This window comes from Trachemys scripta, chromosome 1 (assembly GCF_013100865.1).
Source record: "Trachemys scripta elegans isolate TJP31775 chromosome 1, CAS_Tse_1.0, whole genome shotgun sequence".
Taxonomy (NCBI): domain Eukaryota; kingdom Metazoa; phylum Chordata; order Testudines; family Emydidae; genus Trachemys; species Trachemys scripta.
In genome coordinates, this window is record NC_048298.1 from 85,374,071 (window position 1) to 85,397,317 (window position 23,247).

The 23,247-nt window shown below is 47.1% G+C and overlaps 1 protein-coding gene across 1 annotated transcript in view; it reads left to right on the top strand.

The window, feature by feature from the left end:
• ERP27 (endoplasmic reticulum protein 27) overlaps positions 1-21,929 on the top strand; it is a 32,751-nt gene extending 10,822 nt beyond the window's left edge. Inside the window, exons 3-7 of the mRNA XM_034774027.1 lie at positions 5,545-5,682; positions 9,190-9,306; positions 11,782-11,907; positions 20,380-20,577; positions 21,327-21,929. Coding sequence (XP_034629918.1) covers positions 5,545-5,682; positions 9,190-9,306; positions 11,782-11,907; positions 20,380-20,577; positions 21,327-21,365 — 618 coding nt within the window. The 3' untranslated portion in view covers positions 21,366-21,929. The remainder of the gene's footprint in view (positions 1-5,544; positions 5,683-9,189; positions 9,307-11,781; positions 11,908-20,379; positions 20,578-21,326) is intronic.
• Positions 21,930-23,247: the final 1,318 nt, after the last annotated feature.

Sequence of the window (23,247 nt, forward strand, 5' to 3'; positions counted from 1 at the left end):
CCGGATGATGCAAAACAGTGTCGCGGGCGGTTCTGGGTACATGTCGTCAGGCCCCTCCCTCCCCCGTCACAGCAACGGCAGACAATAGATTCGCGCCTTTTTATCTGGGTTACCTGGGTTACCTGTGCAGACAACATGGAGCCCGCTCAGCACAGCTGAGCTCACCATCACCATATGTCCTCTGGGTGCCGGCAGACGTGGGACTGCATTGCTACACAGCAGCAGCTGCTAACTGCCTTTTGGCGGTAGACGGTGCAGTAGACTGGTAGCCTTCATCGGCGATCTGGGTGCTGGCAGCCGTGGGGCTTGCCTTTTGGCAGTAAATGGTGTATTATGACTGTTAGCCGGCCTATTACAAGTCGGGTCATCGCACGTTAGCAGAGTCTTCCCTGAGCAGCAGCTCGTGCAATAGGCCTGAAGACCATCGTCATACACCGCCCAGTATTTGCTGCCAAGCACCCAGAAAGATGCCGAGGGCTATCAGTCACGCTGCACCGTCGTCTTAAGATGTAAAAAATAGATTTTCTCTGTATTCATTTGCTTCCCCCTCCCTCCGTCAACAGGGTTTTCAGTTTAATCTTTGGGGGGGACCAGTCTGTGACAGTTGTTTGTGTCTCTCCCTGATGCACAGCCACCGTTCTTTATTTTAATTCCCTGTGCCTGTACGCCATGTCGTCACTCGGCCCCCCTCCCTCCTTCCCCTAGGCCGTCAGATACTACGTTTGCGCCACAGCTCGAGCCGAGAAGCGGTTCGCGCCTTTTCTTTGAATTCTGGGTTGAGATCCCAATGCCCGGATGATGCAAAACAGTGTCGCGGGCGGTTCTGGGTACATGTCGTCAGGCCCCTCCCCCCTCGTCACAGCAACGGCAGACAATAGATTCGCGCCTTTTTACCTGGGTTACCTGTGCAGACAACATACCACGGCAAGCATGGAGCCCGCTCAGCTCAGCTGAGCTCACCGTCACCATATGTCCTCTGGGTGCCGGCAGACGTGGGACTGCATTGCTACACAGCAGCAGCTGCTAACTGCCTTTTGGCGGTAGACGGTGTAGCATGAGTGATAGCCGTGGGGCTGGTCTGGGTGGTGGCGGCCGTGGGGCTTGCCTTTTGGGCGATGGTATATTATGACTGGTACCCGTCGTCGTCGTACTGGTATGGCTGTCAATCATGGCCACCTGGGCAGACATGCTACTGTTTCGATGATGACGGTTACCAGTCATAATATACTATTTTCTGCCAATTGCCCAATATTGTCTGCTAAGCACCCAGAAGAGGCCGAGGGCGATGCTGGGTGCTGGCGGACGTGGGGCTGGCAGACGTGGGGCTGCATTGCTACACAGCAGCAGCCCCTTGCCTTTTGGCAGATGATGGCATATTATGATTGGTATCCGTCATCGTCATACTGGTATGGCTGTCACTCATGCTGCAGCGTCGGCTGCCACCTTAAGATGTAAAAAATAGATTTGTTCTGTGTTCATTTGCTTCCCCTTCCTCCGTGAAATCAACGGCCTGCTAAGCCCAGGGTTTCCAGTTTAATCTTTGGGGGGACCATTCTGTGTGACAGTTGTTTGTGTTTCTCCCTGTTCCTGTACCTGTACGCCATGTCGTCACTCGGCCCTCCCTCCCTCCCGCCCTCCTTCTCCTGGTCCATCAGATACTACTTTCGCGCCTTTTTTCTGACCAGGCGCCATAGCTAGCACTGGGATCATGGAGCCCGCTCAGATCACCGCGGCAATTATGAGCACTATGAACACCACGCGCATTGTCCTGGAGTACATGCAGAGCCAGAACATGCCAAGGCGAAACCCGGACCAGGCGAGGAGGCGATTGCAGCGCGGCGACGAGAGTGATGAGGAAATTGACATGGCCATAGACCTCTCACAAGGCACAGGCCCCAGCAATGTGGAAATCATGGTGTTACTGGGGCAGGTTGATACCGTGGAACGCCGATTCTGGGCCCGGGAAACAAGCACAGACTGGTGGGACCGCATCGTGCTGCAGGTATGGGACGATTCCCAGTGGCTGCGAAACTTTCGCATGCGTAAGGGCACTTTCATGGAACTTTGTGACTTGCTTTCCCCTGCCCTGAAACGCCAGGATACCAAGATGAGAGCAGCCCTCACAGTTGAGAAGCGAGTGGCAATAGCCCTGTGGAAGCTTGCAACGCCAGACAGCTACCGGTCAGTCGGGAATCAATTTGGAGTGGGCAAATCTACTGTGGGGGCTGCTGTGATCCAATTTGCCAGGGCAATGAAAGACCTGGTGATAGCAAGGGTAGTGACTCTGGGCAACGTGCAGTCAATAGTGGATGGTTTTGCTGAAATGGGATTCCCAAACTGTGGCGGGGCCATAGACGGAACCCATATCCCTATCTTGTCACCGGAGCACCAAGCCACCGACTACATAAACCGCAAGGGGTACTTTTCAATGCTGCTGCAAGCCCTGGTGGATCACAAGGGACGTTTCACCAACATCAACGTGGGATGGCCGGGAAAGGTACATGATGCTCGCGTCTTCAGGAACTCTGCTCTGTTTCGAAAGCTGGAGGAAGGGACTTTCTTCCCGGACCAGAAAGTGACCATTGGGGATGTTGAAATGCCTATCGTGATCCTTGGGGACCCAGCCTACCCCTTAATGCCATGGCTCATGAAGCCATACACAGGCAGCCTGGACAGGAGTCAGGACCTGTTCAACTACAGGCTGAGCAAGTGCCGAATGGTGGTGGAATGTGCATTTGGACGTTTAAAAGCGCGCTGGCGCAGCTTACTGACTCGCTCAGACCTCAGCGAAAAGAATATCCCCATTGTTATTGCTGCTTGCTGTGCGCTCCACAATATCTGTGAGAGTAAGGGGGAGACATTTATGGCGGGGTGGGAGGTTGAGGCAACTCGCCTGGCCGCTGATTACGCGCAGCCAGACACCAGGGCGGTTAGAGGAGCACAGCAGGGCGCGGTGCGCATCAGAGAAGCTTTGAAAACGAGTTTTGTGACTGGCCAGGCTACTGTGTGAAACTTCTGTTTGTTTCTCCTTGATGAACCCTCCAACCCCTCCCCCCCGACCCGGTTCACTCTACTTCCCTGTAAGCCAACCACCCCACCCTTCCCTCCCCACTTTGAGCACCGCTTGCAGAGGCAATAAAGTCATTGTTTTTTCACATTCATGCATTCTTTATTAGTTCCTTACAGAGGTAGGGGGATAATTGCCAAGGTAGCAGGGATGGGTGGGGGAGGAGGGATGGAAAAGGACACACTGCATTTTAAAACTTTAACTCTTATTGAAGCCCAGCCTTCTGATGCTTGGGCGATCATCTGGGGTGGAGTGACTGGGTGGACGGAGGCCCCCCCACCGTGTTCTTGGGCGTCTGGGTGACGAGGCTATGGAACTTGGGGAGGAGGGCTGTTGGTTACACAGGGGCTGTAGCGGCGGTCTCTGCTCCTGCTGCCTTTCCTGCAACTCAACCATACGCTCGAGCATATCACTTTGATGCTCCAGCAGACGGAGCATTGCCTCTTGCCGTCTGTCTGCAAGCTGACGCCACCTATCGTCTTCAGCCCGCCACCTCTCCTCTCGTTCATGTTGGACTTTTCTCATCTCCGACATTGACTGCCTCCACGCATTCTGCTGTGCTCTATCAGCGTGGGAGGACATCTGCAGCTCCGTGAACATCTCGTCCCTCGTCTTACGTTTTCTCTTTCTAATGTTCACGAGCCTCTGCGAAGGAGAAACATTTGCAGCTGGTGGAGGAGAAGGGAGAGGTGGTTAAAAAAGACACATTTTAGGGAACAATGGGTACACTCTTTCATTACAAGGTCGCATATTTCGGCTTGCAGGCAGCCATCGTAGGCCACAGTGTTTTGGCTTATTTAACCTTCTTAACATGCGGGAAAGGTTGCAAACAGCAGCGCATTTCCCATCTCAAGGATGAATTGGGTTGTCCATTTAAAATGGGGTTTCAATGTAAAAGGAGGGGGCTGCGGTTTCCCGGTTAACATGCGGCACAAACACAAGTAAACCACCCCCCCCACACACACACACACGATTCTCTGGGATGATCACTTCACCCCTCCCCCCCACCGCGTGGTTAACAGCGGGGAACATTTCTGGTCCGAATAGCAGGAACGGGCGCCTCTGAATGTCCCCCTTAATAAAATCACCCCATTTCAACCAGGAGAGCTTTCTGGAGATGTCCCTGGAGGATTTCCGCTCCATCCCCATACACGTTAACAGACTTGCTTGCTTTTTTTTGTAATGTTTACAAATATTTACAAAGTTACACTCACCAGAGGTCTCCTGTGTGCCCTGAGGGTCTTGGGTGAGTTCGGGGGTTACTGGTTCCAGGTCCAGTGTCACAAACATATCCTGGCTGTTGGGGAAACCGGTTTCTCCGCTTCCTTGCTGCTGTGAGCTACCTACAGTACCTCCATCGTCATCTTCCTCGTTCCCCGAACCGTCTTCCCTGTGTGTTTCTCCAGTGAGAGAGTCATAGCACACGGTTGGGGTAGTGGTGGCTGCACCCCCTAGGATCGCATGCAGCTCCGCGTAGTAGCGGCAAGTTTGCGGCTCTGCCCCGGACCTTCCGTTTGCTTCTCTGGCTTTGTGGTAGGCTTGCCTTAGCTCCTTAATTTTCACGCGGCACTGCTGTGTGTCCCTGTTATGGCCTCGGTCCTTCATGGCCTTGGAGATCTTTTCTAATACTTTTCCATTTCTTTTACTGCTACGGAGTTCAGCTATCACTGCTTCATCTCCCCATATGGCGAGCAGATCTCGTACCTCCCGTTCGGTCCATGCTGGAGCTCTTTTGCGATCCTGGGAGGACTCCATGACGGTTACCTGTGCTGATGAGCTCTGCGTGGTCACCTGTGCTCTCCACGCTGGGCAAACAGGAAATGAAATTCAAACCTTCGCGGGTCTTTTCCTGTCTACCTGGTCAGTGCATCTGAGTTGAGAGCGCTGTCCAGAGCGGTCACAATGAAGCACTGTGGGATAGCTCCCGGAGGCCAATAACATCGAATTCCGTCCACACTACCCCAATTCCGACCCGCAAAGGCCGGTTTTATCGCTAATCCCCTCGTCGGAGGTGGTGTAAAGAAACCGGTTTAAAGGGCCCTTTAAGTCGAAAGAAAGGGCCTCGTTGTGTGGACGTGTCCAGGCTTAATTCGGTTTAACGCTGCTAAAGTCGACCTAAACCCGTAGTGTAGACCAGGCCTAACACGGCTGCTACTCTGAAAAGAGTGCTTACACCCGCTCTACTCTGAGCAGCCACCAGATGTCACTGTTAGCCCCTCCAAATCTCAGCTGCTGCCAAAGCAGCTGTCTGGCCAATGTCAAGAGGGAGAAGAAAACCTGGGTGAGTAACTTCAGCTGCTTCTAATATTATTTTCTCTTTCTTTACCTCTCCTCCTTTCCCCCCACCTACTGCCTCTCTTCTCTTTCTCCTTCTCTCTCCTTTTACCATGCCCTTTCTCTCTCTTCTTGTCCATTTCTCCTTCCCTCCATGTCTCCGTCTTCCTTCTCCTTTTCCACTCTCTCTCCCACTCCTTCAGGAATTAGAGAGGCCAGAAGTTTCGAACTTCCACATTGTTGTAGGAAAAATCCAGGAGGTGCCGTTTGGACTCAGTACCAACCCTGAGGTCCTGTCTCATTATAACATCACGAGCAATACCATCTCCATCTTTCGCATGGTATGTCTGCCTCATGCTTCTGCCCCTTCTTCCCGCGTTGCTCAGGGCACTGAAAAAATTCCTGTAATGGTGAGATCTAGAACTGTTCCCCCTTCATCCCTGCCTGGGTATCAGAGAACATGTTTAGGGCGATATGGACGAAGGTTTCTGTTAGCATGGAGAAGGCCAGACCAAAGGAGGAGGGATGGGGGCTCCTGGAGAACAATTCATTTTTGCATGTTGAGTAGGATCCTAACTGTTCAAGGGATGAATTAAAACAGTGGTGGAAAAACCTTCAAAGGTTAGTGGTAGTGTTGAGCCACTTTAGTTGGGGAACAGTTGGACTGTAGACACAGCCGGGAAATTTGGGTTTGAATCCCAGCTCCTTCCCTAACTCACTGTGAGGTAGTGGGCAAATCACACACCTCTCTGTGCTGCTGTTTCCCTATGTATAAAGTGGAGATAATAAGAGTTATCTAGCTACCTGCCTCACAATGGACTGTGTCTACACTTGCCTATTTCCCACTATTACTAATTCCGATGCAGTTTCATTGGAGATAGCAATGGTAGGAGATCCAGTAAGGATATGGCACCAGCATTTTTACTATTGTATTATCTAGCCCTGGTCAGAACAAGTCTAGTAGATGACATGGTAGTAAAAATGCAACAGTGGCAGCCACTGGTGCCTTCTGTTCCCTAGAGCTCCCGCTGTTTCTACCACTGGTGGAGCTCCACCGGGGTTAGCAGTGGTGGAAAAAATTAGGAGAAAAGGCTAGTGGAGACAAGCCAGGTATGCTGTGATGATAAATTAGTGAATGTTTGTACAGTGCTTTGAACATATAAGTTTATTAGTGTTGTGCCTAAATGTTGCCTTGGTGTCCTATAAATATCTAAGATGGATAGTGTTATTGTATAAACATTGTTCATGTTCACTAGTAAAGAATGTCCTGATCTGAGGCATCTTTAGAAAGGCCCTGATTCTGGGGTTCCCTGCTGTCCCTGTACACTAGCTCTTCCAGTATATAGGGGCCTCAGGGCTGGCAGATTTTCTCGCTCAGGAATGCCTGTGGCATATGGGAGTTCCCTGTGGTGCCCATCCCCTTGAAGTCCCTGATGTAGGGGCATGACAGCGAAGTGGCTGGGGGGAAAAGCAAGGTATATTTGGGGCAGGCAGGAGAGTGGCCGGAGTACAGTTTGCTCTGGCTAATCTGGGCTGCTTTAATGGCCCACAGAGGGGTCTTTAAGAAGAGCATAAATTAGAGATGCCCCAGGGACTATTCCTGTCCCCATCTGGCCTCAGAATTCAGGAGGTGCAAAGATGGTGTAAGCCACCTTTGTCTTCTCTGCCTGCTCTAATCACTTCCTGAGCTAAGCTCAGGCATTTTATGGATAGTCTAATTCATATAATGTAGCTAGATCTCTCTCCCTTCTGTGTAAAAGAGAATGAGTTAATATCACATAAGACGTAGCAGTTGACACTAGATTTACTGTCAGCAGGTGCTACAAACTTGAAACAACACTTATTTCTACTATAGGCTCTTAGTCATAATCATTTTCTTCCAAAGATATTTAAGGATCTTTTGTTTTTGCAATGTGGGAGAGATTAAGGATAATTAAGGTGGGAGGATAGAGGAAATTGCATGACATTTGAAACAATTCACATTAAATACAATCTTCCCAATTCATGCTTCTTCCACTTTTGCAATTGAAACATCATTTAATGGAAGAAGAAGAAAAACCCCAACAGATCGAATCCCCAAGCCAGAATTAATTTTGACTGGCAATTTGCTTGTAAAATTTCCCGTCACAAAAATAAGTTTAAATTAGATTTTTTTTTTTCTGAATAAGTGTGTAGGAGTAGGATCAGATCTTTCCTAAAAAAGCAATTGGAAAAGGAACTTGGAATAAAATATTCATGGGAGGAAGGAATGGAAAGGCAGGCAGACAAATCAAAAGGACAGCAATTAATCAAAGACATAAAATAATGTTCCTTTATTTTTGCATAGCACGGAAACACCATAAAGGGTACTAAACTTAAACCACAGTGACTATACTCCTGGGCCATATCTTCAGCTGGTATAAATTGGTGTTGCTTTGTTGAAGTCAGTAGAGCTATGCTGATCTTTGCCAGCTGAGGATCTGGCTTGATCAACGGAAAAAGGACATAATTAATCGAGGTAGGGCGTGACAGAGCCATTTGGGTCTGAGCTAAACTGTTAAATGCAACCCTTTTTTTTTTTGAGATGCAGCCTTTGCATAATCCAAGAGTATATCTGAATATGATCTCTCAGGAATGGGAATCAATGGGTTGCAATCCAAAGCCCATTGAAGTAAATGGGAGCCTTTGCCTTTGGTGGTGATAGACCTTGGATCAGCCCCAAGGGCCTGTTTGATTTTCCTTGCACTGGTTTTGCATTGCACTAGTAGGACTCCACTGATTTCAGTGGCATTACCCTTGATTTACATCAGTGTAAGTGAGAGAAGAATCATCCCCTATGATTTCAGGAGCAACTAGTTCAGTGGCTTAAAGCAGCGTAGAGACACATTGGATCAAAGACACAGTGACAGTGACCATGGGATGGAAAAAAGGGTTGCATGCCTGCGCACCTCTGGAAAAGCTAACATACATTCAGAGGGTGAGCAGACATATTTAATAAAATATAGGACATCTGTGTGGACACAAGTTCCATGAGCCTAGCACAGCATGTTTGGAAAAGGCAATTAAATCCCAAAGGAATCAGCTGTACTTTACTGTTCTATAGCTCAACAGCCCAATCCCTTGATCTAGCCGTCTCCTGTAATGTAACTGCACGTGTAGCTGTTATACTTTGGGGGTTAGCTGTTGTTTGATGTTTTCCCTTTCTCCCTGTTTATGGGGAAGAGAGCAGAAGAGACTCTCAATAAAACCGCTTCCAGATACTGATGAGGGAGAGGAAAGGAGGGATGGGATGGGATTGTTCCCTAAAGATGGTCCTTGCAAGGCCTGATTTTATCTCAGCTGTACTGGAAAAATTCCTCTCTTTATTGGAGAGATTTCCTGCTTGCACAATGTTTCCAGGAAATCCACACAGGCCTGTGCCAGTGTTTATTACTTTTAGAAAGACTGAAATAAGCAGATGAACTTTTTTTAAAGGAGAGGGCGAGAGCGCTGGAGGGAGTTGGGTTTGTTTAATGCTGTCTCCCCAGAAGGCCCAGGATTGTCAGCTAATCCCCCCTGGCTCCAGTGGAGTTTGAGTTGACAATACAGGGATGTCTGGCACCCTTAGTGTTTTCTGCTATTTCATGAGTTTGTCCTGTTGTGGGGAGCTTGAGGAAGAGACTGGGAGAAAGAGCAAGATGGCAGATTTATAGGCCCAATGGTCCCCAAGAGAGTTTCAGGTGGTGAAAGGTGTGTGTGTGAAGGCATCCACAGGTGTCTATGTGCACTGGACCATTTGTGTGTGTCTGCCCATGTCTCTGGACAGAGGGCAGGGAAGGGGTACTGAATGGAGAACAGCAGTGATTTAAGGCTTCTTTGCAACATCATAGGTGGACAACAAACGTCAAGATTTGGAACTCACCGATGGCAAAAAAATTGATGCCACCAAGATGAGCCGTTTCATTCAGATCAATGAGCTGCGAATGGTGACAGAGTACAACCCTGTGGTAACTAAGGATCCCCATAACCCCCTCCCCCACCCCTGCCTTCTCTTAGGCTCTGTCTAGTTGGCTGGTTTTTCATTTTGGGGGATGATAGGATCCTGCCTGGCAGCGACTGTTGGTGGGCAAAGAGCAGCAAGAAGCCATGCAAGTGTCTGTGCACACACCTCTACCACTGCCTCTCATTCCTGATGGGCAATGCCCCCTTCTGTTCACAGGAGCAAAGGGATCACCAGACTGAATCAGACCTGTGGTCCATCTAAACCAGTATGCTGTCTCCAAAAGTGGACAGTAACAGTTGCTTCAGAGAAGTCTCAAGAAACCCTGCAGAGGATTTCCCCTGGGGGAAATTTCTTTCTAACCCCGATCTATTAGTAGTTGGCTTTAGCCAGGGGTTCTCAAACTGGGGGTCGGGACCCCTCAGGGGGTTGTGAGGTTATTACATGGGGGGTTGCGAGCTGTCAATCTCCACCCCAAACCCCGCTTTACCTCCAGCATTTATAATGGTGTTAAATATATAGAAAAGTGTTTTTAATGTATCAGGGGGGTCGCACTCAGAGACTTGCTATGTGAAAGAGGTCAGCAGTACAAAAGTCTGAGACCCACTGGCTTAAGCCCTGAAGCATGAAGGCTTTTATCCCTTGTCAAACATCCACATACAATCTAATGTAGCTGTGGATATTCTCATTATCCATATAAATGTCGAGCCCTTTTTTGAATCCTACTAAGCTCTTGGCCTCAAAGGTATCCTGTGGCGGTGAGTTCTGCCAGCTAATTATCTATTATTTGAGTCCTGCCCTCCATCTCACAGCTCTGCAAAAGCACTTCAGTCCTGACTGGCAGCATTATTCCTTCAATTCAATCCCCAGCCCCTCTTCCTGCCTTCCCCTCTCAAACTACTTAGCTCACCCATCTCAAGTCTGACTTGGAGCACCCATGTTGTTTCATTCATTAGGCCACAGCACAGCTCTAGCTGTGCACCACAGTCCTGACCTGGCCGGCCTCCTGCTGGCCCAGTCCTGGGACCCACCCAGCTCTGCTAATATACCTGCCTTTCTTTAGTTTAATATTTATTCTAGGCTCACAAATGTTTAAATAAACTAGTTTCTTTTAAATATATTATAGGCCCCAGCAATATTAGGCCACGTGGGTCAAAGCAAGCCCTGCAGAACTCCCTACCTTCCATTCTTTGGACCCTCACAGCTTCCCCCAGATGCCTGAACCCTGGCTTGCTGCAACACCTCCTGCTTTCCCAGGCCTGTGCCCTCTCAAGCAGCACTTCCAATGCACCTCAGTCCTGACTCACCTCACTTCCTGCTTCTCCAGGCCTGTCCATTCCCACAGGGTCTTCCAGCACTCCTCACTCTTGACTTACAGCCCCCTGCCATTCCAGTCCTGACTGCTCCCACCCACAAGCCACATTATGCAGGGGTGGATGAAAGTCCACTAGCAATTAGGCTAAGGTGAAACTCCTGGTACTTAGGCCCTCCCACACTACCTGAGAGCTGGTGCTCCCTGATGGAAGGCTGTTACAGAAATGCACTCCCTGACCCCATCCCTGTTAGTTGGCTCACTCTTTCCTCTCCTTCATAGAAATGCTGGCAGGCATTTCCACAGGCTGCCTCTGTGGTCTGGAGTGGCACATGGGGAGGCAGCGGGTCAGAGGCAGCCTGGCCAGACTTCTGTTTGGTTTGAGGGAGCGGCTGCGGCACTTCAGGAAGTGGGTGGGGGGAAAAGTCAGATGACAATTTGCCCACCAACCGGAGACTGTGCAAAAACACCATTGGCAATGCCAGCCCAGAGTGTCTTCACAGAGGGCCAGTGTGTGCTGCCTGGTTTCCCCCTTCCCTGGGGGGTGGGTTGTGTCCAACCCATTTCTTCCTGAAGAGCTGCAGATGGAGACTTAACCCTCTGCACTCCCACCTGCCCAGCTCACACGTTGCTTAGTCAACAGTTTCTATTTTAAGACGCATCCCCACCACTCACAGCTAATGTTAAAGAAAGGAAACGAGGTGCCGGAGAAGCCTTCCTGGTTAACTCCATGAACTCCCCAAGTTCCTTGCTCCCATCCCCTCCAGATCCCAGTCCCGAGTCCCCTGCAACCACTAGTTCCCTGTGGTTCCTGTTACCCAGGCACCTCAAGAGCTCCCAATTCCAGAGTCTTGCCCCTCTGGGCTTCAGCTTGCTGACTCCAGACTCTGTCTCCCTGCCTTCTCCCTGAACATCCTGTCTTCCCTCCAAGCCTCAGCCCCAGGGCCTTCAGACCCCTGGCTCGGGTGTCCCCCAAACCATTACTTCAGGAGCCTTCAGGGACCCAGCTTCAGTTCCTCCAGAGTTTGACTTCAATCTGAGAACATGGCCTGAGCTGTGATTTGTAGAGAATTCAGCTGTGCCATTGGGATTTAGGACTCCAATAATGCAGCAGATTTACTATTCCTAATCGCCGTGTCTGTTTGTTGGTGTCATGTTTGTCTTTGGCAGACAGCAATAGGTCTGTTCAACAGTACAGTCCAGACCCACCTCCTCCTCTTCACAGACAAGACCTCCAAGGAGCATACGGAGCGAGTGCACAGGTACCGGGAAGCAGCGGAACTCTTCCGAGGAAAGGTGAGGCCAAAAGGAGGGGAGGAGAAGCCATAAGAGAGGATTATTTGAGAGGGAAGAACAGTGACTTCCCCAGGGGGAGGGAGGAAGACACTCCACATGCCCAGGTAGAACAGAAGCCAGGTGAGTGGGGAAGAGGAGAAGCAAGTGAAGATAGGTGATAGTCCAAGAGAAAAGGAGCTGATCTGCTCACCCCTCTCCGGTTCATGATCTAACAGGGAAGGTGCCCAGTACACGCTGCCTCTCTAAAATCTGCCCTGTGGTTTAAGCTGGATATTGTGCTCTTCTTTGCGACTTGTCCTAAATAGCTGGCATGTTTTGTTGTGAGACAACAAACAGCTGTTGCCTTTCATCCCAGCAATGGTTACATTCCACTGGTGGCTAAGTGATCTCTGGCTATACAGCTGGAACTCCCTGTTGGATGCTGAAAAGTGCTATTGAAATGGCCAGATAGCATGAATGCCACGATTCTTTAGCCCTCATTAGTTCCCAGGTAAAAAAGACCTGTGAATTTGCTGTTTGAAGGGATTTACAGGTAGGTCCCCTGGGGGTGCAGAACAGATTTCCCACAGTGGGGACTCCACTGACAGATTTTCCCCGCTGCCCCACTGCCAACTGCCCTCCCTGACTGCAGACAAGCACTCCTCAAATACCCACCCTCCCAGGGTTGGTTCTCAGCTTGCAGTTGGGCTGGACACGAGCGCATGGGGACGGAACTAGTTGGGAGGCAGACCTGGCAGCAGTAGGGAGTCCTGGGCGTGGCACACAAGTTGCGGGAAGAAACCAGCAGTGGGGAAGGGGGTTGAGCTGAAGCCCTTTGGAAGGCGTTTTTGTGGGAGGGTCTGGAAGCTGGAAAGAATTGGGGCTGTTGCCTTAGAGCACAGGGATGGATCAGCTGCTGGCAGAGGGCTGAAGCACCTATTAGTGGGGGAGAGGGTGGGTTGAAGAGCAAATATACTAATCCTCAATGTTTTAAAGGTTAAGCTCTAGTCATAAAGTTACTTTACATAGATCTCAAACAACCCCCTTCCCCAACTTGTTTTCCATTGAATCCCATCCTGTATGTCTATATTTGTTTAGCAGTGAGACACTCAGTGAATACTACTGTGCAGTAGGTGTGGTCTCACCAGTGTCCTGTATAACGAGAGACTGTTACCTCTTTCCTCAATTATATGATGTCTCTTTATATGCAGCTCCAAACTGCATGGCCCTAACACTGATCCCTGCAGCACATCTCTTCTAATTCAGTGCACTGCTCTTTACCATCATTAGCCTTGGAATAGGGTCCCACAGCCAGTTTTCCATTCATGTGACATGCCCCCAGCTCCAAGCTAATATGAATTCACTTTCCAAGAAAGACGTCACAAGGCACTTTTCCAAATGGTGTTCTGAGATCCAGATAGTTTATAAATTATTAGCCAGCCAAGTCCTGACATCCTCACTCAGTTTTTAGTTAGTTTTGACTCAAGCAGGACTCAATGGGAGTTTACCTGAGTGAAAAGAGAGGGAAGATTTCAGGAGCTGACCCATTATTTATTGTTGTTATTGTTATTTTATTTTATGTATGTAGCGCCAGAGATGTACATAATTCTGCATAACACTAGAACTGTGCCAGACCAATACCAAGTTCCCTGCCCCAAAAGGCTAGATGGTGACTTGGCTGACATGCCCACAAAAAGGCCTGAGAGCGAGTAAGAACCGCTGCTTACATCCCTACTGGGGCTACCTGGGCTTTGGGTCTGGGCACAAAGGAGTAAGGAGAGCAGATGAACAAGGAGTGGTGGTGGATTGGATGGGAGCATGAGTGGAGCCTAGGTTCCACCCCTTACCTGTTTGCCAGAGAAGCTGAGCCAGCATTGGGTGGTGGTGCGGGGAGTGTAAGTTATTTATTATTGCTACAGGCCAGCAGTAAATGACAAGCCCCGAGTCACAAGCAGGGAGTAGGGAAAGAACTGTGACTTGGAGGGGTAGCTGAAGTCACAATGGACCCCTAAGAACACAAACTGCAACAAAACAAAACAAACAGAACAATCCCAGAGAAATAAAACAGACCTCAGCAGAACACAGACCAAACCCAATTTAAGCAGAGCAGTGACTGGCTCCCTCAAGGGTGTGGGAGCTTTGGCTATGTTAGCTGGGAAGCTGTTCCAGACATATGGGTGGGACAAAAAATGGCAGAAAATGGGAACCTTCTAACAATTTTAAATGAAGCTCAGGAGGAAGAGAGGGAGGAAGAAGGGGTGGGGGTAATATAGGCAGGGGCTGAAGGGGAAGAGGAAAAGCATGATGTGGAAGTAAACAGGAACCCAAGAAAGGGTATCAAGAAGAGAGATATGATAAAAATAGCTGAAAAAACTTGTTCCGCTGGCAGCATTTTGAATGGATTAAAGCAGGAAGAGATGGGAGGTCAGACAGAAGGAGGTTGCAGTAATCCATGAGAGCACTAACTAGGGCATAGGTGATTGTCTTATCAGTTTGGGAAAGAGGAAGGGAGGAATTTTAGCTGGGTGCACAAGAAGTCATGGCAGGTTTTGATGAGATCCTGGCTCAGAAGAGAGAGAAGAGTCTGTCCAGTCTATCTGATCTCATTTATCTACCACTTTCTAACATGTCCCATCACTATGATACTGGACTGCTGATGGGGAATGAAGATGACTCCAAGGCTGTGAGCCTTGATAATGGAAAGGCTGCTGCTGATGTCAACAGTATTAAAGAAGAGAGATGGAAGAGAAAGCTTGGGAGGGAGGACAGATGACCTCCGTTACCTTGCACCTGGTGTAGTTATTTATGCCTGTGCAATGTCAGAGTATGATAGATAAGGAGTGGCCAATGTGGCTTCATGAATGACTGCTCAAAAGCCTGGGGTTAGATTAGTTTGGCTGGAAATGGAAAAAGAGGGAGCAAATCTAAAAAGAATACACAGTCATGTAAGGGTACTGGGGAGGAAAGGGCAGCAAAAAATCAAAAGGAGTTAATACTAGTCAGAAGGGTTAAGAGTAAGAAGGAACGGGTTCTACAAATGTATTAGGGAAAAGTACTAGGAGAAAGTAGGCTCATTAGGCCCTAATTTGACCAAGCATCCTTATTCAGCAAAGCACTTAAGCAAATGTTTACCTTTAATCGCCTGCTTAAATCCTGTTGACTTTTGTGTGATTTAAACACATGCTTAAAGTTCAGCCTGCATTTAAGAGCTTTACTGAACTGAGCAACCTTCCTGAAGAGAGGGATGAAGTTAATCATGACTCAGAAATTGCTGAGATACTGAACTTTCTTTTGAAAATCTGTCTTATATGAAAATCATATAGCTAGAAGTTTGAACAATGAATATGGAAAGAAGACCCAGTAAAAATAACTTTTGATAGAGAACAGGTAATGGAATATTTGGAAGTGTGAAGATATACAACGCCACGGTGGGAGTGGAGATTTCTAGAGGGATACTGTGTTAACTCTGGCCAGATTAGCATCTTCATTCATGATTTGAAAGTGGAAATAAACAACATATAATGAGGTTTCTGAAGGATACTAAATTGGAAGAAGTTGCAAACACTAGTCAGGACAGATGGGCAGGAAACATGGGCAGAAAATAATAAAGGATTTGATCCTAGTGCATCTGGAGAAAAGTAATCCATAGTAGCATTTGTGGACAATGGGAGGGAGAATTCTGGAAAGCAATAACGCTGAATGAGAAGTAGAGGTGCTAGCTGACAGCAAATTGGACATGATTTTCCAAATTGGCCAGTAGAAACCTTGCTGCACATGCAAAGACATCATATAATGAAGCAGGGAAGCCATAGTCTCTCTGCCCATTGAAGCCAATGGGACCCTTTGTGGAGTAAGGTTCTTCTGACTATAAGGGTGGCAGAACTGGGCTTTATATGACTGGTGCCACCACACCTGGAATTTGATGTTTATTTCTGGGCGCCACATTACCAGAAGGAGAAAGACACTGAAGGGAATTCAGAGACGAGTAACAAAAATCAGGGATCCAGAGGAAATTATCGATGAGGAAAGATTAAGAGGGCTAACCATGTGTAAGTCAGCTCAGAGACAACAAAGGTAGGGGAGGAATACACATTCATGATGACAGCGTACAAATGTTTGTAATGTACAAACATGAGATCAAGTGAGGTACAACAGTGCTATTATCCCCATTTTACAGATGGGGAGATGAGGCACAAAGAGGCTAAAGCCCAACTCCTCAAAAGTACATCGGCACCTAACTTCTACTATCTTTGAGGATCTGGTGACTTGGCCAAGAGCACAGAGGACACCTGTGTCAGAGCAGGGAAGTGAACGTGGGTGTTCAAAGTCCTAAGTCAGTACCCTAACAACTGGACCCTCCTTCCTCTTACAACTAGGAATATGTTAATGAATGTTGTATTTTATTCACCTCATAAATGGTCTGTGACTAGATTGCAAAATTCTTGGATTTATTTTTTATTCACAATTATTAGTGAATAAATCTTGGTCTGTGATTGGTGGCAAAGCATTTGTTGTAAATATTCATATTTTGCACTGTGGTGGTTAGTCACATTAGTAATTCAGTCATAGAACCATCGCTGTTAAGAGTATCAGATTTCAGTCCCTCTATAGCACTGCATCAACACCTGTTGTCATCCACCACTGCCGACTGAGCCTGCCACCTAAGGAAGAAAGGAGATCCTGCATTCCATTGCTGATGTCCAGACAGTCCAGGAAGAAGATCCTGCCATCAGCCAGAACGGCTGGAGAAGGAAGAGAACAAGACCCTGGTGCTGACTGGACCTACCAGAGGCTGAAGAGGACACCACTGACTGGAAGAGAAGGATCCACTCAGCCATCACTGCTAGCATGTGAGAAACATTCCTGTCATCTCCAATGTGAGGTCCTTTCTTGTTCAATTGAGAGGAAACTCAAGCCTCATCTGGGGAACCCATTTGGGGGTTGGCTGGGATCCCCCAGTGGAGAGGGCCTGAAGTGCCCCCCACCCAATGGAGACAGTCTGAGGCAGTACCTTGAATTGCTTTGGGCGGATACCTGATACAGCTGCTGGGTTATTGTTCCAGTACATATTTCTTTTTGCTTTAGAGTGGAATCTGAAGATTGTAAAATGCTGGAAGAGGAAGCCCAGATTTTCAACCAGTGATAAGTCACCAGAGAAAAGAGAGGAGGTGTGTTACTTATCCACAAACCTGGAAATGCACTTTTGAGTGGTGACAGAGAGCAGACAGGGCAAGGATATACTTTCTATATGAGATTTAATGGTGATTTTACCATTAATCATGGAGAAAGCCATTAGGTGTCAACCCCATGTCAATTCGGAGAAGCACTGTCAAAATGTCAAGCAGGTGACAGTGTCAGATTTTTCATCACCAAACCAAGTGAACATAAATGTCTTGGAGGCAGAATGGTTTTGTTTCCATGTTAGGTGAATAGAATATGCCATTTACAGCTGGAGAACGACTGGTGAAGTTCATAAAGAAATACTGCGTGGATGCAGATGTTCTCAAGAAGATGACACATGGAGCAACAAAGGATATCCCCACTGCAAGGGATAAGATTGGAGTGTGGTACCAAAGTGATGTGGTGGCTGTTGGTCACAATGTCTCTTCTGGTGTGTGTATGGATCAGAATACAGCCCTGGGACATGAGACCCTGCTGGTTATCCTTGTGGGAGTCTTGTATGAAAACAAAGGCTTCAATGTCCTTTATTTCCTAGACATGATACACTGTAAGTCAGGAACATGAACAGGAACATCTGACTATCTAATGGGAACACTTCAGAAGTTTAGCATACCCATCTATAACCCCTTTATCTTTCTCATCAGAATCTATGGCTCTATGACTGGGAAACACAACTCTGTGTTATTCATGGCTAAAAGAAGCAAACCCAAATATTGTAAATATGGGCTGCAGATACTTCACTTGGCAGATAGCTGCAGCAAAGCTTTTTCACTGTTTGTTGAAGAGCTGATGACTGATTTTGGTCTTGTCATTTTGCTCCAAATTACCAGAGCCAACACAAGCTGCAAGAATTTGCCCTCTTTGCCAATGAAATCCCACTCAGAATCATAAAACATGTTCCCATCAGGGAGCTGAAATTCCACAAAGTAATCAGTCAAACACTGCATAAAAGGCCTGCTCTCTTTTCCTATTTTCTTTCCTTAGAGAAAAGACCAGCAAAAGTGGAGTTGATTTCTACCCTTACAGGACCATATACAACTAATTTTCATCTTCCTCAACTATGCACTGGATCCACCTCTGCATTTAATACCAGACCTCCAAGTACAGATACCCAACCTAACTGGTGACACTGCATGGGGATATCCACAGGCTTCTTCAGCAGTATGCTGGGAAACTGAAACATGCGGCTACTCGACAGCATAATGCTCTATAGGAGAATGATCTTTCAGTTTTGGATGACTCTAACAACATATTTTCCCAGCAGTGACTTCAAAGTTGGACATCATGTGAAAAAGCACTTGAAAGAGAGTGAGGAGATGGATTTTTATGGACACAGACTGATGTTTTAAATGGCTGCCTTGTGCAGATGCTGAGGAATGTTTTCCCTGAGGATCACTTGATGAAAAATGCAAGGGCAGTTTCAGATCTAGGGGCACTGGTAACAGATTTGGCTTGATGCCTGGGTGTCTGTAATTTCTGAAAAGGTTGTGACCAATTATTGGATGATTTAACAGCATATCAGTTTGAGGTTATTGACAAATTCACTGGACCAGTGAGTGGATCATTTTCCTGTATGTCAAAATACTGGAGGGAACTGCTGAAGTAGCTATGTGCATCTGAAAGACTGCCTCATTTCAAAAGACATCTCACCATTTTACTTTGCCTCCTCCATTCAAATGCTGACCTTGAAAGCGGTTTCAGTATGGTTAGAATAGTGAAAACTCAGCTTTGCCATTCCACAAAGATCGAGGTGTAAGGAGTTAAGTGTAAAAGACAAGTTCTTCCCATGCAACATAAGTTGGTCTCATTTGAACACATATTTCTGTAGTTATTGCACAAGAGGGTGGCACAGTTGCCAATTTTCGCATGGTAAATAAGCACCCCGACTTTCACAATAAGGCAAAAATCAAGCTAATCCCATTTCAAAACAAGGTCAAAACAAGCCAATCCCTAAGAGCCCCAACATGCTATGAGACTAGATCCCCCCAGCGTGCAGTCTGGGACTGTGGTGGGCCCACTTTGCACCCCTGACTCTCTCCCCCGCCCCTTGCCCCTGGTTGCCTGGAGCCGATCAAAAAAAAAGAAGCAACAATCTACAACAAGCAGCAAGTTACAAGCCAAAAACTAGCCAATAAGCAACTCACAAGCCAATTAAGCCAAAAACAAGCCCAATTTCTGCATTTTTTTCGTGGGTTTGGCATGTCTGGTGTGTGGAAACATACTGGACGCGATTGCAAAACTGCTTCCTTTGATTCACACAGTGAGAAAACAATCTTAAAAACACATTTTATGATAATAATAATAATTAATAATAAATATGATGTGTCAGCTCTGTTGCAGCACTCAACAAAACACAGCCATTATATATTTTGGCCATTTGTGTCAATAGTGATATCTTGTCTCACACATAGGCAGGTTTGAAAGTTGAGAGGTGTTCAGGGAATGGAAGCATAACAATACACGAGTTATATACTCTAACTAACCAGCAGAGCATTATTTTTGAGTTTTATAATTGACTATACAGCTGGTATAAACTGGTATTGATTTCAATGGAGCTGTGCTAATTTATACCAGCTGAAGGTTTGGCCCACAATTTGAAATTAGCTTTTGAGTGCCTATTTGAGCTAAAAACGCACTTTTCAAGAGTAGTCAGGCTAGTAAAGCTTGAATGCTCAAACGTTTACAGAAAGCAAATATGAAAACACCAAGGACAAAGAGGATTTATTACATGCAGTATAATAGACATTGTGACGGGTCTAAGTGCCATAAATCTGGTGTAGAGAACAGACTACGCTAGCCAGGGCCGGCTCTGGCTTTTTTGCCGCCCCAGGCAAAAAAGCCGCCGGCTGTCCCCCCTTCCCCCCCACGGGGGGGGGAGGGCGGCCGGAGCACTGGGGGGACGGCGGCGAGCCTGGCCGTGGCCCCGCTCTCCCCGGGGGCCGGAGCGCCACGCCGCGCCGCCCCCCTCCAGGTGCCGCCCCAAGCACAAGCTTGGTGGGCTGGTGCCTGGAGCCGTCCCTGACGCTAGCTCCAGGTTTGTCTTGAAGTTGTAGTGCTGCCATCAGTCCGCTCCATGCAGGGCTGTATAAAGAGGCAAGATGGTTGTTGTTTCTGTGGCAACTGCAGGAAAAGCTACATTCTCTGAGACACAGGCAGGATTGTAGTAGCACTCTCAAGCCCTGGAGGGGCAGGAGTGTGGCTGTAGAGGTCTAGCATCTACAGTTCATTACAATGGTATCCCACTAAGTCTTTGTGTGATCATGTGTGTCTGCTGTCCCTCAGGGTCTCTAGTTTGCTCTCTCTCCAATGCAGATTCTTTTTGTCCTGGTGGACAGCAATGTGAAGGGCAATGAACGTGTGATGTCATTCTTCAACCTGAAGAAGTCCCAGTTGCCATCTCTAGCTATATTCCACACGCCAGATGAGGAGAAGGATGTGCTGCCCCTGGGTGAGGTCACAGTGGAGCATGTGCAAGACTTCTGCAATGGCTTCTTAGAGAGAAAGCAAAGGGTGAGTATACAGTACGTGGGAGAGCATTGCTGCTTACATACTTCTGAGCAGGACAATCTTAGCTCTCTGCAACCTCACCTGTGTAATTTCTTCCACTGCTCTTGGGCATCAGATCTCAGCGATAGTACAGCTGACTGGGTTTGAAGAGCCCCTGTCTGACCCAACTTTTACCTTTTCGCCTAGAACAATAAGGTGTCCTGTTCCCTGACTTCAGGACTGGTGTGAGAGTCTCATTTAAGGAAGCCATTTCCCTTCCTCAGAGCAGTGCCTGGGGAGATGGAGAGTAGGGCTGCATCAAGATGCAGGGATTAGGAGCAGAGGTGAATGTGTTTGGACGCTGAATATAGCTATAAGGGGATCAGGGAGACAGAGGGTGGTTTTAGAATGAAAATTCACCAAGAACCTTTCAGCTCAGAGGACTCAAAGTTGGGCCAAATCTACCTGAGATTAATCACCACCCCTTTGCAGAGGGAGGGGAAAATTAACCTCCATTTTCATTCAGTCCTGAGCTTCTATTGCTTTTATAATGGCTTAGCTTGCTGTACTAAGAGCCCTTGTGTGCCAGAGGCCCCATGGCCTGTGATGCCCCCTGAAAGTAACTCAGGGGCTACTGAAATGGGATGGGGAAATTAGGCAACACGGGCTGTTGAAGCTGGAATTTAAATATTCTTCCCCCTTAATCTCCGTGCGGAAAACCATGAAAACCATGATGGTATCAACCCAGCTTTCCTGCCCCTACTGTATTTTAGAAAGAAGATCCCAGCCCAGAGGAGAAGACAGAGCTTTGACTCCCATCTCAATCACCAGATAAAACACTGTGTTTCTGCCCAGTGCCACCTGCACTCTGTATAAGAAGAGTTCACTGTGCCCAACATCTCTGGAGACCCTGAGACAATAGAAATATGAGGCCAAGTCAACCATGATCAACCCTTCTCCATTCCACATACATATACATATATGTTCTTTCTCCTCTCTAGGTATCTCTCTCTCTCCTTCTCACTTGCCAGTTCCATCCCCCTCTCATCTTAATGCTCCAGGAGCCATGGCCCTGTACTGCACTGGTCCTTCGGGGCTCCCACTGCCTGTTGCCATATATGAGAGCAAGAGGCAATATGATGAAACTGCAGTGTCAAAAACGTGCCTTGCAGAAAGTTTATGCAGAGATTGGCAGGTCTGTTTCCCTGATGACTCTGTCTCTGCCCCCTTAATACGTGGTTCCCTCCCACCCCCCATCTGGCACCGGTACTGTGTTGGGATTCCCTTACACATCTCTCTGGGTCTAGGAGCTTATTTGTTGCCTGAGGTCACATGACCTATAACATTACGTTTTAATAAATAAAGCAGAAAGTGAATTCCCTGAATTTGTGTGACTATTTTTTCTTAATTTAAGTAATAAGCCTAAATATCTCTAAAAGAGTAGGTCCAAGTCTCTTTTGGCTGAATTTAAATAATCTTGCTGCATCTAACTACTCAGATTACTCAGTAAATAATGTTCCACAACCTATATTGGGAGTGCCCTATGTTTGACTTAGATATTTCTGTTTTACTGTTAGACTGAGGGCTTCTATATGGAGGTCTAGGGCTGGAATTGCACTTGGTACTACAGCGGTGGGATTGACGTATGTTGGCACAGCTGCCAGGGGGTGCAGAATTGGAAAAGCAAGAAGTGCTGCTAGTTTGGATTAAGGTACATAGGCAGAACTGTGTGGGAACCAAAGACTATAATGGAATGAAGTGCTGCCGGGTGGTGGGTTTCTGAGGAATGGAATAGTAAGAAGTGCAGTGGGTCAGCTATACAACTAGTTGGAAATTTCTGAGTGAAACTTCTTATCACTGGGAAATGCTGAATTATCAAAACCTAAACTTTTTCTGGGCAAGGGTCAGCTTTAGCTACATTTTTTACTTGAAAAAATGTTGGGGAAAAAACTGGCAAAATGTTTTGTTTTGACAATTTTTTAAATGAAAAGTTTTGTTTCTCTGGTTTGAAATGACTTTTGGTTTTGAAATTTAAACTGATTATAGTAAAATAAAAAAAATTAAAATGGTCTAAATTGAGCTGAACCATTTTTAAACTTCATCCTAGTTTGGGACAGAAGATTGTTTTGATATCCCAAATATTTCCAAAGGATGGAAAATCATTTCCTTCCCACCTCTAGTCAGGACTGAGAAGACTGAGTTGTCAGTAGAGGAGGTTTCGGAACAAATTGGCAAATTAAACAGTAACAAGTCACCAGGACCAGATGGGTATTCACCCAAGAGTTCTGAAGGAAATCAAATATGAAATTCCAGAACTACTAACTGTGCTATATGTAACCTATTGCTTAAATCATCCTCTGTACTAGATGACTGGAGGATAGCTTATGTAATGCTGATTTTTTAAAAAGGCTCCAGAGGCAAACTTGGCAATTATAGGCCAGCAAGCCTAACTTCAGTATCTGGCAAACCGATTAAAATGATAGTAAAGAACAAAATTATCAGACACATAGATGAACACGATATGTTGGGAAAAAAGCTAACAAGGATTTTGTGTATTTGGGCTTTCAGAAACCTTTGACAAGGACCCTCACCAAAGACTCTTAAGCAAAATAAGCAGCCGTGGGAAAAGAGAAATTTCTCATGGATCAAAACCTGACAGGAACTGACAGGAAACAAAGGGTAGGAATAAATGCT